The sequence below is a fragment of the Topomyia yanbarensis genome, chromosome 3, assembly GCF_030247195.1.
Source record: "Topomyia yanbarensis strain Yona2022 chromosome 3, ASM3024719v1, whole genome shotgun sequence".
Lineage (NCBI taxonomy): Eukaryota > Metazoa > Arthropoda > Insecta > Diptera > Culicidae > Topomyia > Topomyia yanbarensis.
The window spans coordinates 375,067,781-375,085,516 of record NC_080672.1 but is presented as its reverse complement, the minus strand read 5'-3'; the positions used below and the strand labels follow the sequence as shown (position 1 = coordinate 375,085,516).

At 38.2% G+C, this 17,736-nt stretch overlaps 2 protein-coding genes across 4 annotated transcripts in view; one reads left to right on the top strand and one right to left on the bottom strand.

The window, feature by feature from the left end:
* LOC131693686 (probable beta-hexosaminidase fdl) overlaps nucleotides 1–17,736 on the top strand; it is a 151,341-nt gene that overhangs the window by 80,388 nt on the left and 53,217 nt on the right. The window lies entirely within an intron of this gene.
* Nucleotides 1–17,736, bottom strand: part of LOC131693689 (uncharacterized) — a 47,822-nt gene that overhangs the window by 23,927 nt on the left and 6,159 nt on the right. Inside the window, exon 2 of the mRNA XM_058981733.1 lies at nucleotides 6,948–7,297. Within this exon, the coding sequence (XP_058837716.1) occupies nucleotides 6,948–7,153 (206 nt within the window). The 5' untranslated portion in view covers nucleotides 7,154–7,297. The remainder of the gene's footprint in view (nucleotides 1–6,947; nucleotides 7,298–17,736) is intronic.

Below are 17,736 nucleotides of genomic sequence, written 5' to 3'. Positions count from 1 at the left end.
ACTCGACATACACATGTCCACGCGATCGAACACGTTAACTTATAAACGCCCGAGCCCTTCGCGATAATACACATCCATGATACCGAAAAACACTCCGATGATTTAATGAATGCTATAGCATATATAATCTGCTTATCACGTTCTCAGGTACGTACAAATAAAGTCTCCACGCCTGCACTTCTGGGTCGTACACTCAATATCACGATCAGAATCACGGCCCGCTCCAATTGGCCTAAAGCAAGTGTTTTAGTGGGTGTCATTTCCCGTCTCGTCTGCAATTGTAGTGATTCTGACGGGGAGCCCTTCGGAGAACCCAGCTCTACGGCTCCAGTAGGACAACTCTCGAAAAAAAGTAAAAAAAGCATTATTTTTTTTCAAATATTTATAGAATACATAATTTAAATAACAACAAAAAATATTTCGAATTTTTTTCAGGTCAGCTCATGCCAAATCTCAAAATATATTATTTAATATTAATTCCTAAAAGGGAAAATTGGATTAACCTAATTTGCGCATTAAGGGCACATAACTTTACTTCAATTAAGTTTGATTTTTTTGTGTTTCGAATTCATCTCGTCAGTAACTAGCACCAACCGGGTGTCTAGTTAGACAATGTTTCTAAACTTGGATACTACCCAAGTTCGCACTAGTTGGATACAAAAAAATTTCAAACAGTTCACAAACGTCTAAGCAACTGACTTATCCTGGGTTATGTCCCGGGAAGCAAAAACAGAAGCTCTAGTTTGCTGACGAGGAGCCAAACGCCTGGCACTATACAATATTTTTTCCCAAAAGGGAAAATTGAATTAAACCAATTTGCGTATTAAGGGCACACAAACTAACTTAAATTGAGTTCGAAAAAAAAAATCAAACCTAATAATTAAACATTTAATAGTTATTATAATGAAAAATTTTCTATTTTATGATATTCAAAAGTTCAAAATCTCATAACTTGAAAAAAGTTAAAAGTTCAGTCCAATAAAAAAACGTGTCAATTATTTTTCACTAAAGAATGCAAGAAAATAATTGGAAGGAATTAACTTTTGGTTGTGAATCTGACGGGAAATGATCCCTTCATTTCCGTTATTTTGTTCAATGCAGTCTTCCAAAATGAACATCGAACACCATGTCCGCTCTAGTTCTGTGCTCATCCTACACCATCATTTCGTGTGCAAACTCGAACGCGCTAATGCGTACCAAAACACGAGCACATCTTCATCTGCACAACCGAACCTCATGTACGTACGCGGTGTTCGTACACACAGGTTCTTTATACTAGTTTTCTCTTTCTCTCATCCATCATCACTAGCATTGACTCATTCTGTTTTGTGTGTGCCGTTCTTATGTACGCACACGGTTTACGCACATGGTGTTTAAACCTAAGTTTGCCCATCGTTCGCTTGGGTTCGGTGTTCGATGCGAACCTGTACACAAAGGCAAAGCATGTTTGAGGTTGAACGCGTGCACGAAATTTTGTACACGGGTACAAACTTGTCCATGTTCATGGGAAGACTGGTTCAATATATATTTTTTAAATTCAATTTTGTTCGGATTATTTATTTTTGTTTTCTCTTGATATTTTTCATTTTATTTGCTCTATTCGACTGACTCATTTTATTGTTATTATTCATCTTCTTTGTTGTAATCATTTGGTTCAATATATCCGTTGAGTTATGTTTACTCATTTTATTCGTTTTAGTCATTTTATTTATTTTGTTCTTTTTAATCATTTTATTTGTACTACTCATGTTATTATTACTCATGGTATTCATGTTTTTTATTTTTATTGAATGTATTTATTTCACTCATTTCATTAAATACATTTTTCGGTCAGATTCATTTTATTAAGTTTTGCTCATTTTGTCGATATTATTCATTTTATAATTTTATTCATTTTGTTCAATATATTCATTAAGTTCAGGTTATTCATTTTACCAATATTCATGTTGTGCCGGTTATTATTACTAATATCGATTATTATGTTCATTAAAATAGTTTGTCCATTTTGGTATTTTTAGGCTTCTTGAAAACTTTTGTTCTTCTAGGATCTAATCGTAGTGCCTAATTCGCCTAAATTTTGCAATATTGCGAATAAAAGTCTCTTCTCACTGGTAGCTGCATTAAATCGCTAGCATTGGCTTGCTAGCTAAAAATCAGGCTCGATTTCAGTACCTTTCAGCAACTTCTTCTCTTGTGGGACATCGCGAGTTAGAAGTGGTTTTGCTATGAACACAAACGCTACTTCTAATTTTGTATAAGCGTCAATGTTGTGCCTAAGTCAAGTGCCTAATGCTGAGGCGACGAAGTCGAAACGTAAGTGTCTTGATTTACTATAGTTAGGTGCATAAATAGTTTTAACCTAATTTTCTCCTTAGAAAGTAAGGTAGCATATAATTATAATTGTTACTGGTTTTATTATGTCCTGATATTAGCTAAAAATAGATATAAGTAAATTCTAGGTAAAATGAGGAATTTTAAAATGGCACTTGCTTAATGAAAGGCTACCGACTCACCAACGTATCCATAAGTATCACGGAGTAGGGTCTAACAGTAGACAATGTGACATCGAAATTACTTTTTTTATCTAGCCATTCTAGTAAAACATGAAAGGCGAGTAAAACATCTTGTTTAATTGTTGGGGAGATAATTCGGGCAATGGAATAGAAAGTATTAAGGGGCATTACCATAGAAAGGCATGATACTGTACCTTGATGTGGTCCGGAGGCTTTTCCACCAAAGCAGTATTACAGTGATTATATCACAGAAACTTGAGATACGATTATTTTCTTTTTAGTTAAGCTACATTGTGATCAATTTTAGTACTTGATGACCTTTATTATCCACTGCCATGGTCAAATAATATACAATGTGGGTTTAGGGCCCCATTCCCTCTGGAGGTACCCTTCTTTTATTGTTATATTTTAAATAAGATCCATGCTAACACTCACTAACACAAATTGCTTATTCTCTCACATACAGTCACAAGCTCTCATTACAAACGTACAAACGTACAAAAGTGACCTTCGCGATAACACAAACCTGGTCACAAATGCGAACGCCCGCGATCTAGCCAACATTCAAACACCCCGGTAATTAAGTGAACGTTTGCACCTAAAAATTTACTAACGCGGCCACAAGCATCAATCCACCGCTCGCGCAATCATGAATCGGTCACGTCTAGTCTAGAAGTCTCTGCCCTTGATCCTAGCAGCCCAAACTCATGCCTTCAGTTGGACCAATAGAAATAAAAACTAGACAAGACATACACGCGCGATCATTGAAGAAAACGCGAACACGCGAATGGCCACACACTTAAAAAAATAATCTGTCCACGCGAAGTTACATACACACTAGCACACGCAACAAAAACGTCAACATACAAACGCTCGAGCCCTTCGCGATCGCCCACGCACAACCACACCCACGATCTCGCAAACCGGATAACACCCCGATGACTAAGTGAACGGTTTATAAGTAAATTCACAAACGCGGTCTCAAGAGTGAAGCTCCAAATGTCCGTGTTTGCGCGATCATCGGTTTGGTCCGGAAACCCCTATTCTCGCCCCTAGTAGCGTAAGTTCAGCCTTCAGGTGGACTAATCAAAAAGATGATGCTCATATCCACTAAACTACACGTTCCATGACATAAAAATCGAATTTATACACACAAAGTCACGTACACGCGACAAACAAACATACAAATGCTTGAACCCTTCGCGATCATTCACGCAACCTACACCCGCGCTCTCGCAGACATGATAACATCCCGGTGAAAATATGAACGTCGCGGCAGTTATAAACATTCATATGTGGTCTTAAGCATGGACCTACAGTCCCCTGCACTCGCGCGATCATGTATCGGTCACGTCCGGAAGTCTCTATCCTCGATTACAAAAGTCTAGGTCCATGCCTTCAATTTAATCAATTAAAAGAAAAGCTCTCATATCCACTGGACAACACGTTCCATGGCGACATGACCGGGAACTCTAGTGAAATGGAGTAACTCACTCCCTGTCAGAAAGTGAACCGTACACCGAAAACTAAATATCAGAATGACGGTCCGCGTGGCCATCCAAGAACACGCGAAAACGTGAATGTTCACAGGGTTACACAATCGAATTCATACACGCGAATTCACAATCACGTGAACACACGCGACAAACACGTCAACATACGAAGGCTTAAGCTCTTCGCCATCATCTACGCACACCTATGTTCGCAGTCGGACAAACTTTATAACAATCCGGTAACAATGTGAACGTTTTAGTACTTACGAAGTTACAAACGCGAACCCGCAAACGCGCGCGATCTTGAATCAGTCACGTCCGGAAATCTTTACCCTCTAACAACTTAGGTCCATACATTCAGCTATACCAATCAAAAAATAAAGCTCATATCCACTAGACAACACGTCCCATGACGACATGACTGCGAACTCTAGTGATATGGAATAACCCGCTTTCTGCTAGAATCTGAACCGTACACGAAAAATTAAGTATCAGATTCACGGTCCGCGCGCGGTCATTCTAGAACACACGCGAATGTGTCAAAGGCGAACAGTCCTAATATAGAATTTCTACACGCGAAGTTACAAGTTACGTTAGCACACACGACACACAAACGCACACGCGATCGAACACGTTAAGGTTGGACAGAGAAAGGGTAAAATTCGCAAACGAAAAAAGCAGTTTTTTTCCACACCGTATATCAGATCTTCATAAAAATCAATCAGCAGTACTCTAACAACATTCTACATACGCTGATTGATTTTTATGAAGATCTGACATACGGTGTGGAAAAAACTGCTTTTTTCGTTTGCGAATTTTGCGCATTCTCTGTCCAACCTTAACGTACAAATGCTTGATCCCTTCGCGATGATACACGCGATCGCGAGTCCCTACGCCCGCACATACCTGAATCGTACAATGAATATCACATTCAGAATCACGGCCCGCTACAATTGGCCTAAAGCAGTGTTTTATTGGGCGCCTCGTCTGCAATTGTAGTGTTTGGTTCTGGCGGGTAGCCCTTCCGAGAACCTAGCTCTATAGCTTCAGTAGGACAACTCTCGAAAAAAAATGAAAATATATTCTCAGTCGCATCGCTTGCTTGAGGCGAATCCTGACTATCCACGATCCATCCACAATCCAATCCGTGGTACTTACGGGAGTGTCATTGAGTCGGGGCCTTCCATTAAGTAAGTACCACATCAACACTTCCTTTCTCTTATCCCAAGTTACGGTAAAGATGGTCGTGGTCCGCAACGGTGGTTCTCAGGCAAATTCTCGCTTGGAGTGGATCAATTGTTATTCCCAAACAATGCTCCTCAAGTAGTTTGGCTGGAAATGAGAGTCATCAGTCTGCAAACCGTACCTACGCAACGCTACTCAAATTGTTTTCAGGCACAATCTTACAACTGTCGATACAAAGATATAAAATTTTGCTTTGATAAATCTACGTAGGGTGATGAGCCCATTTTTGCCATGTTTCTATTATCACCCTACCCATTTGAAGCAGTTGGTTAGAGCAGTGTCTGCCATCTTTGTTCAACGCATTCAGTCAAATGGTAGCGTAACAATAGGGGCTCTCGATTCGAGTTTTTGTTGCGCCTAAACACGAGAATTTCACTGTTTTCAGCGCATTTGTGTTATTATATTGGTTCTTAACAACGAAGCAAAGCTGTTGATGTCAATTTTTTCGCATTTGAATGATTGTAGGCCGAGAAATTAATGAATTAGTGAGGAACCCTGCTTAGTATGCTGAAAATAGGCTCTTTACCCTACTATGAAACATCAATAAAACCAAGTGTCATTTAGACTGGTACTTGGAGCATCAGACGACGCTAATTTCATTCCAACGTCTGTCTCAGGGATTTGGACCAACCTTAACATAAAACCGCCCACAAGAAACGTTCCCTCTACTGTCGCAACGTTTAATAAACGAATGGATTTGCTCCATATTCTGCACGCGATACTACAGTTCGCCGCCACTAATGGGATTAAACAATTTCGCTAATTTATATAATCCTTTTGTTGGGGAGTTATCATGAAACAGTGGACATCGTCGCCGGAAAGACCCGCCGTGGAACGTATCATATGTTTAGACATATAGTTAAAGTCGAGCGCTCTCGGAAGCCCTTAGAGTCACAACAAAACAAAGCACCGAAGAACAAATTTAATTTATTCCGCTTTTAATTTTCAGTATTAAACATATTTGCATACCAAATAGTCCTACCAAGCCGGAGCTACCTATCTTTTTTTTTCTGAAAAAGTACTTTTTTACTGTCTACTGGCAGCAACGTACTTCAGCCAACTGCCACAAAAACAACAACGACAACAACAATGACAGTGACACGAGGCTGCCTGAACACTTCACAGGTTGACAATGGGCAAAAGTTTACGCGATGCGATTGTGATCTGAACTAGCTACAAATTTTGTAATTTAGTTACCACGGCGAAATTATCAACAAACTGAAAAGTTTTACCCACGACACGGGGCAACACAACACAACGCGAACGAACTAGACGAAAAGCGCAGAATTCCGAGGCGGCTTTTTTAAATCGTCCGCCTGTGGTGCCACCGGTGAAGAGTGGCAATCACGGCGGCGGCAGCTGTCGGTCTTGCGTTGAACTCGGTACAGCCAGCGTTCGAGATATGGCGTGTAGGTACCGAGGAAGATAAAGATCGGCAAGCACTATCAAGACGGAGACGGGAGTTGAATTTACGGTTTACCTTATTGGGGCTAGATTACGTGCGCATATTGTTGAGGGAATAATTAGCGAAAATTCTTATCAGCATGTGTGTATGAGGGGTTCCTCTAAAATAAATTGAAACATTCAAAGTTGAACAATTGTCCAGACCGAACGAGTGTACGTGACAGAGAGATGCGTCCGAAACGATTGTATAAATTAAATTTGACGCGTGATGCATCTACTGAGAGGTACTCACCCGCCGAGCATAATGTTGACATTGCCGTGCAGATTCGCCCCCGGTCGCATGCTTTGCAATCCTTGATGGTTGTGACCGGAGCTACCACGAATGCTGTTAGTCGTCGTCGTCTGGTTAGTGTAGGCGTTGTAGTAGGAAACCGTCTGATTGCTGAAGCTATTGTGCGTGCTAACAGCAGCGATTACGGCCAATCTTTTCAAAGACATTTTTAGCTTTCGTAATCGGTGGGTGGTGGTTCGGTGCTTATTCAGCCGAGTGGGATATTGGTTAGTGCGGTCGCTGTTCTTTTACTCTTTAGTTGGTGGGCTTCTGGTTCCGAGTATAATTGAAGTTTGAATCTTCAACCAGCTCTGAAAGTAAAATAGATATGTGGCACAATGACGAAACATGTTGTGGTGAATAAATAATTGTTGGATTAGAAAGCAAATGTTGTTTCCTATTCGATGTGAGCGTGACATTGTCTTTAGTTCTCATTGCCGTACTTAATTTTTAATTACATAACATGCGTCTCCATTAAACCTGCTTGTGTTAAGGAATACTATGATAAATTGGCAACCGAAACTAATTTCTTTCTCAAAACGTTTACAATAAGGATCCGTTCCAAGAGTCCAACTACTTGCACATCGCCATTATAACTTATGGACAATCAATCAATCATTCCGGTGTCGCTACACCCTTCGTGGAATTAATCAGACCGTATCCCTTCCGTGTCCGTGTCAATGGATCCTTCATCCTAGGCGTGCTTTTACTCAATTAAAATTTACGTAACCGAATACGTTTTCGCTATGCTTTCGGGCACAACAATGACACGGCGAAACATTGAACTTTAGCCAATAATTTGTCCTGCTTGACTACACATCTCACTCGTGTTCGTTGAAGGAAGGACGAACCAGTTTTCCATTCCACCCTTCGTAAGGCCGATGCTCCCGGTATTGGCGGTTAGTCTCATCATCGTCACGTGGGTCAATTACCTAACCATGTCGCCAATTTAGGATTAGGTTTGTCCATAAATATCATCGTTTTTGCGAATGCAAAGATTTTTTCAAAAGTTTATTCATTATTTTATTCATGTTTATTTGCCTTTATTTCTGTCGGAGAGGTGACTCCACCATCTGGACTCTAGATACGGATCGGAACCAACGGCTTTGCCACCACTTCCTAATGAAAACGTGACCACATATTTTCAACTCAAAAAAAATCTCAATGGACTAAGTTGGGATTGAACCCAGATCCACTGGGGTGAGAAAAGGTGACGGTTACCGCTCAATCACTGGTGCCTTCCTGAGACAGAAAATATTTGAACGTTTGCCGTTCTTCAGTTGTTTTTACACAGCGAATTTTTTTTTTTGAAAAGGCCCAACCAAAAAAAAAGATTGATTTTAAAAGAATTTTCTTGGAGCAGCAAAGCAGAATGATGCTTCAGTGTTTTTGAATTTCGAATGAAAATAATGAAAAAAAAAAACGTTTTAATCCACCTGGTGGTGCAATTGTGCCTTTCTCATTTATCCAAACTACGATTCCATGGCTGGGTATGTTTAACATAATGGTGGGAATGTCTATTACATATTCAGTGCGATTTACACATACGTACAATGAATCGACAGCTTCGAACTTGAGTTGATATGTCGTCGCTGTTGTGCTATCTTATGACAAGCGCCATTTAGCACATTTCGAGAAAAACGATTTTTAAAGTTTGAGACCGAATATCTTGAAACTTATTAATGGTATAAACAATCCAAAGAAGACAATTGATGCTTCTATCTATTCTGTATTAATCTCTCAAATATTACGAAGATCGGGTGACTATGTTGCGAGTTTTTACTATGAATGTAAACAAAAGTCGCACTCACACGTGTCATAGACGTGTATTGATGACAAAATTTGTATGACGTGTCATAATCGTGCATGGAAAATTTTCCATGGAAAAAAATCATTAATTTTTAATTTTTATTCATATCTTTGGTTTTCTTTGGTCTATAAAGAATTGGTCGGATGCATTTTAATGGAAATGAGTCAGGGAATCTAGAAAAAAATAGTTATTTTTGGTTACAGTGTTGCCAAATATGCTACATTTCCAGTTTAAAACTTAAACTGTGTTTTTCTCACAACTCGTGTATTTTTCGTGTATCGATATGTCGACGCTGAAACACTTGAAATCAGCGGCGGATCCAGGAGGAGGGTTCGAAAGTTTGGACCCCACCAAAAATTTTCAACTTGTTAAGACATTTTAAATTAGTTTCTCAACTCAAACTCATTTCAAACTAAATTTTTCACTGGTTTTTCAGACCCACTAGGAAAATTTATTCTGGAGAAACTAGAAAATTTAATTCGGGTAGGAAGGTACATGATGAGCGAAGCGCGGTTTAGGAAAAAGTGGTGAGTTATGTGGGGGAGAGGTGGTACCCCTCACCGTATTCCCCTAATTACGCGCCTGTTAAAATTCAGAAAACTTATACAAGGCAAAAAAGGCCGGGATTAAGTTGACGATGTTCAGAGTGATTGCATAACCTTTCTATAGGAGAAAGGCAAAAACATCAACATTTTTTAAATTCTTTTCAACAAATGTATCTCAGATGGAACAAAAACCGGGCTAATTTTTTCATTATTTTAACAGAACTTATGTGTTATTATTTTTGCTATTTTGTTTATATATCTGATGAGGATACAGACGTAAGCCACTGATTTCATATGGTAATCGTCATGTATTCAACCCACGAATGGCAGCGAAATCTACTTAATAAAAGGTCAAGTTCCTTAGCGGGTGTAATACGTAGGCTTTGCTTTGCATTAACCATACTAGAAACTTCTAGCAGTCGCATCATAAAATTTAACAGCATGGAATGAAAAAGTTCTATGATAATTATATGAAATGTGTGGGCTAACGGAGTTTACTAGCGTGTACATTTTTTAACCCGTGTTTGTTGGGGCGTGTGAAAAAGTTTGAAATGGTGCTACTAGGATGTTCCAGGATGTAATGAGTTCGTTCTTGTTCCATTTAATTTGTAGAGATCCCGAGACTAAAAGGTGGAATTTTTGCCATCTGTTTCAACGAACCACGCAGTCAACTCTTAGCGTACGAGGCGAATTCAGACTTCGAGATCCTGGCTGAGCAGACAGTGATACCACAAATGTAACATTTTAAGTTATTATAAGAAAGATAAAAATATGTTTCAGTTTTGAAACTATTTCTGTATGGGCAAACAATGGAATTACCGCATATGAGAAATGCCAAACTAATTTACCACGATGTTTTTACGATTTTGTACAGTTATCAGTCATATTGATGCTTCAGTTAATTTTGGGGTCCTAATCCCTTTTACCCTAGATATCGTACATTTTGTTCGCTTGTAGATCTGATTCGGACAGAGGTAGATCGCAGTTTCTTTTTGTGTATTTTCTTGAAAGTTTTGCATTTATTTACAACGTATTTGAAATATATTGTTTTTTATATAGCCATTTTTGAGCAGCACAAATTGTGCAATATGGTTTTGCTAATATCATATTTATTAACCTGCCATGAGTCTCCTCCAATTTCACTTCAATGTTCAGTTAGTTAAGGAGGAGCTATTCATAAAATTGGAAAATATGTATCCTAATTGTGCGATTATTTGAGATTATTTTTTACATTTTACCGACATTCAATTAGCTAGAGATTATTGGGTAGGGATAGTTATGAAAATAAGAGCCATAGTACTCAAGTGAGAGCAAGGATGTGAAGTAAACAGATCGGAAAACTAGAAGTGACAGAACAGGTTTAATATCGTACGGGCTTAACTTTTGTCTTCTGCTAATGAGGGTCGAGCTTAGGCAGCATAACTACGAATCACCCAAGTTTACTAGCATGTGTCCTGGTATAGACAGACAAGTCCATCTTTACCGTGACCGTCGGTTGTCACAGTAAAGATGGACTTCTCTGTCTATACCGGGACACATGCTATAGTGAACTCGGATGATTCGTAGTTATGCTGCCTTAGCTCGACCCTCATTAGCAGAAGTCAAAAGTTAAGCCCGTACGATATTAAGCCTGTTCTAATTACCCTGCCACTTCTAGTTTTCCGATCTGTTTACTTCACATCCTTGCTCTCACTTAAGTACTATGGCTCCAATTTTCATAACTTTCCCTATCCTAGTAATCTCTAGCTAATTGAATGTCGTTAAAATGTAAAAAGAAAATGTGACTAACATAGGCGAAATAAAAAAGGAAAAAAATTGAGATTATTTTTTGGTGAGAGCAAGATCGCGCAACTTCTCTATACTAGCCAATTTGGATTGACTGGGACAGCTTATCTACTTTTCTCCTATGGTTACACGAAAAAATCCGTTTATAAATTCAAGAAGAATGTCACGATTTCGTGAACTAAACCGATTACGAAAATCGTGACTAAGTGCTTGAAATCATGAATAAAAAACCTCGAATTCATGAAACCCAAAAACTAGTTCACGCCAAAAATGCACAAGGCATACGGGATATGTTAAGTTTCTTTTACGATTCTTGTTCAATTTTGGGATAAACTTGTTTGTGTTATTTATATCAACTGAAAAAGCCGACAGTTAAGGGGTTATATACAAAGTTGAAACTCAAAAACTGGAAAAAAAATTATTGAATATTCTTAAAATACATGCTTTTAAAAATGTCTGTGCGAAATTTCATCCAGATCGGAGTTCTAGATTTTAAATTACAGTCGTTTGCAGTGCGCTGGTTCTTCCACGAATGAAGAAAACACGACTTTAAAGGCAATTATCTCGGTATGAAGTTTTTTGAAAAGTACCGTAGCGGTGAACGTGATATCTCTAAAACCATTCATCCGATTTTCATATTTTTTTTTGAATTATTTGTATTTATATTCTCGTGTACTTTTCAATTCTGTGCAATGATCTTTTTGTTTAAAATTTTGAACAGCACAAAGTTCAATTTTTTGGCAAACATGTTTTTTTTGTAAGAAAAATAAATTTCTATTGGGAAACCGATCCGTTCAAATACACCACAATACATTTTTCTTCAATAATTAAAAGATAAAGTTTTTGGATTTCTGTTGAGCGGTTCGGCTTGAAAAGCATTCACCGCAAACCTCTGCCAAAAAGCACGCTTCGGGAGATGGGCCGTAACTCCGACAACCTTGAATATTTTTATTTAATTCAACTTGTTTTTTTCTGTCTTCGATAGTGCTACCAACGAACTGTCGCTTTTTCAAATAAAATTTTCATTAAACACTTTTAAAAAATTACGAACTTAGCTCACTTTTTCGCCACAACTTTGTATATAACCCCTTAAATGGTGTTTATTATTGCTTGAAGTCGCAATTTTCGTCATTTCTTTTCACGTTGTTGTGATATCTTATTCATGAGAAAATTTATCGAATTTTTTGGCTGAGTAATGTTGTTTTTGTTCATGATTTCATGATATTAGTTACGACTTTCGTAATTGATATTCATGTTATCGTGATATTTTATTCATGACTATCGGATTTATCTGACAGAGTAATTTATATTCAAGTTAGCATTATATTTTATTCTTGAGTTTACTATGGAATTTGTCACGTGGAGTAATGTAACTCATGTCATGATATAAATAGTGTAATCATAATATTCATAATTTCTTTATCGTAATATGCTATTTTTGGGTTACTAACGGATTTTTTTCACGAAGCAACGTGACAATATGAGCTGGATCATGAAAGAGCCACCGATTCGCGCTACCTTGTTTTGTGATTCATTTTACGAACACGATTTGTGACTCTGTAATATATTTTGGACGCTCAGTGCAGTTTCTGTTTTTTCCGGACATCTCGCTGAACCTTATCAAATGAGTACCGATGTTCGAGGTCCTAACTGTTTGGTACATTTACTGCTTGTATCTATAGTGGTCGTTATATTTCAAGAAACAGGTCGCCGAGCAAAAGTAATTCCATAAATATTATCCAAATTTTATGAACTAGTTCACGTGAAAATTTCAAAACCATGTGCAGAGATGCATGTAATGGGAAATTATTAGTGATATCTTCAAATTGCACAATTGCACAAAACGCATGATAAATAATGTACTGAGAATTAAAAGCCAGTTCACAAATCCATGAATAACAGTTTCTGATTTGGCGAAATATTTCGCGAGCACGAATATACTATACTACGAATCATGAACCTATTCACGAAACCATGATTAATATTCTGAATTCTCTGAAACTGTTCACACGAAAATATTAAGGGGGCTTATGTGTTTTTTCTTTCCTAGAAAATCGTCCTCTTTCTTTTTACATGCATTGAAATATTTACATCTTCGGAATACATTTTTTAAACCGCCCCAACTAAGCCACCCTCCTGAAGTTGAAAAAAATGGTTTAAACTCTTTTGAACATTTTAATAGTATTTTTTCGAAACCATGTTTTCAAAGCCGGTAGCATGCCTCAAGAACCGCTTAATCAAACCTCTCACTCTTTTCCGCTTAAAAGCTAATTAATTTATTTAGTCTAACCAATCATTTTTGTAAAAATTTTATTGTAGGTTATATACATAGTTGTGGCGAAAAAGTGACTTTTTGATGCAATTAGACGAAGAAAAATATGTTGAAATACCCACCATTTTGTTTATAATTTGATTTTTCAAAATAGAGTCAAGGACTAGATAATTTAATGTGTTTTGAGACCCTTTTCGAATTTTAAATTTCCGATGAAGGCGCCTATTTTGGCATTGGCAACTTCAAATAGCCGGAGGGGAGTGGTGAAGGGGTTTTCCGTATGCAGCTAAATATTGTTATTCAGGACTAAAGTGTGTTTTGTAATAAGCAAAAAACCTCAATTCATTTCGCCTTCTTGTTTTCAAGAAAAAGAAATTTGAAAATGTGTCAGAGAACAGGGCATAAAACTCTTTTGCCCTCTTAAGATTATGCACAAAATTGCATATTTTATTACTACATCATGAAAGTGGAAACTTATTTTATGTTTTTGTGAATTATGAATCGTGACAAATACATTAGGAATCATGAATTAGTTCACGAGATATGAATGGATTCTATTCTTGTGAACCAATAATATTCCGAGTTTCGTGAAATAATTAACGAATATTCACACTTTTTTGCTTTGTGAACTATTCAATGAGCACGAACGGTAATTGCTTGTATACCAGGAATCAATGTTCACGAATCCATGAACATTATATTATGAGTCTGTGAACTATTTCTTGAGCACGAATGTTTAGTATATTAGTCGTGACTAATATACTAAGAATCTTGATCCCGTTCACGAAACCTTGACTAATATTCTGAGTTCTGTAAAATTGTTCACTTGAAAATATTAAGGGGGGCGTCTGGTGTAGAGGGCAAAAATAATCGATTCCTTTTTTATCAGCCTAATTGTTAGTATTGAACCACTAGAAAGGTGTCCTGTAATCTCGGTGGCCACGCTGAACCTCTTTTGTTTCAAACAGCCATGCATTCCACGCGCGTATTTGCTATAACACACGCAGATTTCATTCTAACGGCAAAAATTTTCGAAAAACTGGCAGCTATAAAAATACAGTGTAAACAATACACTCTAAACTACTTCTACCCAAATTTTCAAGAGAAAATACCTAATGGGTCATTTTCTACAGTGTTTTTCCCGTGATGCAATTTGATGTGGGACACCCTTTAATAGCGTTTTTCTCGAAACAGCTTTTTCAAATTGGCGAACACGTTAACTCAAAAACTGATTAGTTTTTGACGAACGAATTGACTTGATTTTTTATGAGGATGTGCGTAGCCTGTCGATGAACCACAGAAAACTGAATTCAATTTTTTTTCTCCCTTTTATTTTGAAGAAAAGTTAACGAATTTTACAGTAAAATATAAGAATTTTCCGAAACTTGAACTTTTTTCTATTTTTTGAGGTTCATCGTCTATTTACAAGTCTAAGCTACAAAACTTATTGGATTTCCCGTATCAGACAATTTTATCGATAGTTATCGTGTTCGCCGCAGCGCTCCTCGACTTGGAAATGGTTGGACGTCTACTGTTGGAACGCTCGTATGTGTGGCTCTGTGTGACCGAAATTTTTTTTCGTGCACAATGAAGGGATAAAGCGATTCTAACATTATACAAAAGTTCTATTGTTGCCTTGCCTTCAAAATCGTAAAACAAAATAACTTTCGTGTTAAACACATTACACCAGACGATCCCCTTAAAATCATGCACAAAACTGCATATTTCATGAATTACACCATGAAATGAATTATGAATCACTTCATGTCGTAAAATCGGACCGAAAGCAATGTTCCTACATTTATGAATAAAATCGCGAGTCAGCTTTTGATTCACGAATAATACTCATGATGTTGTGAACTAGTTCACATACAGTATAAAGTTTGGTAATGATATAACGGAAACCTTGACTAAAGTTTACAAAAAATCAAAATCTTCACAAATATAAACGTTATGCAAGCGTTACTAAAGGAAAATTCAACACAAGTTATAAACACATGATTTTTGTTCACGGGTCTGTTTTCGTAACGTGAAAATAAGATTACTCCAGAGTTCATGGCATTTTATTAATTAATTTGGGAATTCCCGTGTAGTTAGGTACTAAGTCGTACGTTTTATTTATAGCTAAATAATAAACTGCAAACATAACCGTAACAGACGTGATTTATATCCGTACACCGCGGATCGTGGGTCTAAATAATTATTTTTTTCTTTTATTGCCTTTCTCATTTAGAAAGGTTATGCAATCACTATAAAAATCGTCAACCTATTCCCGGTCATTCGACTCAGTTCGTCGAGATCGGAAAATGCCTGTGTGTGTATGTATGTGTGTATGTGGAAAAAAATGTCACCAGAGATGGCTGGACCGATTTGCACAAAGTTAGTCTCAAATGAAAGGTACAACCTTCCCATCGGCTGCTATTGAATTTTTTATTGATTGGACTTCCGGTTCCGGAGTTACGGGTTGAAGAGTGCGACCACACAGTAAATTCCGATATAAACTGAAATAAAAAATTCTCAAAGGGTGGAGTAAGGGAAAATTTCAAAATCGAATTTGCATTTTTGATGCCAAATGACTTTAAAATGCATGAAACGTTGAGATTTGATGAAATCTCGAAATAAAATTTTTTGGCGAAAATTAACTTTTTTTGGCCTTCTCATATAGAAAGATTATGCAATCACTCTAAAAATCGTCAACCTAATCCCGGCAATTTTTTTGACCTATAAAGGCCTAGGTAGAAGTATGCAATGAGGGGTTGCTACTTTGAAATTAAAACTAGTTTAAAATTTCTTAACAAGTTGAAGATTTTCGGCAGGGTCCAGACCCCCCCCCCCCCTGAATCTTCCTCCTTGATCCGCCGCTGGTTTCAGTGTCGACACATAGTATCTCAAGATCTTGGCTGTCGATCCATTGTATGTATGTGAAAATCGTACTGAATATGTGATATACATTTCCATCATTGTATTGAACATAGCCAGCCATGGAATCGTAGTTTGGACAAATGAAAAAGGCACAATTGCACCACTAGGTGGATTAAAACAGGTTTTTATTTAAGTAAATATACTTTGAAATTTAATGCAGTCACTTATTTATAAAAATGCACCGTGAGGTGAGGGTTTGCATGACAAAGCAGAAAGTCGTTAAAACTCGATCATCTCCGATTCGAACGAAAAATTTTTTGTATTTGGTTTATGGAGCTCCATGTTTTCCACTAGCAATTCGATCATTTTGTCGGAAAAGAAATTTTTCAATAGCCTCCTACGCGCTTTTGTTTGTACAACTTTTGAAAAAAAAATATTGTCCGTATTACAAACATGAAAATACTCCGGTGATTAAATAAACGTTTTGCATTTATTAAATTTAACCCCGGTGGGAACTTTGGTCGTATGCTGGCAGGGAAGGGGGGGTTACCCTTCTTCGGAAGGTGTAAACCTGTCCTGGTGTCCAGGTGGGACCTTAAGCAGTCCTGGCACGACGGCCCACCGGCGAGACAGGTGGTTGGCGTAGGCCCTATAAGCCGCCCCTTAAAAAACCCACATAACGAACAATACAGAAGAGAATACGACCCAGAACAATTGGCAACGACCCAGGCGACGAATAAAGGATCACGATTGGAAACTCGGAACATGGAACTGCAGATCGCTCGGCTTCGCAGGATGTGACAAAATAATCTACGACGAGCTACACCCCCGCAACTTCGATATCGTGGCGCTGCAGGAACTTTGCTGGACGGGACAGAAGGTGTGGAAAAGCGGGCATCGAGCGGCTACCCTCTACCAGAGCTGTGGTACAACCAACGAGCTGGGAACCGGCTTCATAGTGCTGGGCAAGATGCGCCAACGTGTGATCGGGTGGCAGCCGATCAACGCAAGGATGTGCAAGTTGAGAATCAAAGGCCGTTTCTTCAACTACAGCATCATCAACGTGCACTGCCCACACGAAGGGAGACCCGACGACGAGAAAGAAGCCTTCTACATGCAGCTGGAGCAGACATACGACGGTTGCCCTCTGCGAGACGTGAAAATTGTCATCGGCGACATGAATGCACAGGTAGGAAGGGAGGCAATGTACAGACCGGTGATCGGGCCTAACAGCCTGCATTCCGTATCAAATGACAACGGCCAACGATGTGTGAACTTCGCAGCCTCCCGTGGAATGGTAATCCGAAGCACCTTCTTCTCTCGCAAAGATATCCACAAAGTCACCTGGAGATCACCGGACCAAGTAACAAAAAATCAAATCGACCACGTTCTAATCGACGGTAGATTCTTCTCGGACATCACAAACGTCCGCACTTATCGCAGTGCGAATATAGATTCGGACCACCACCTGGTTGC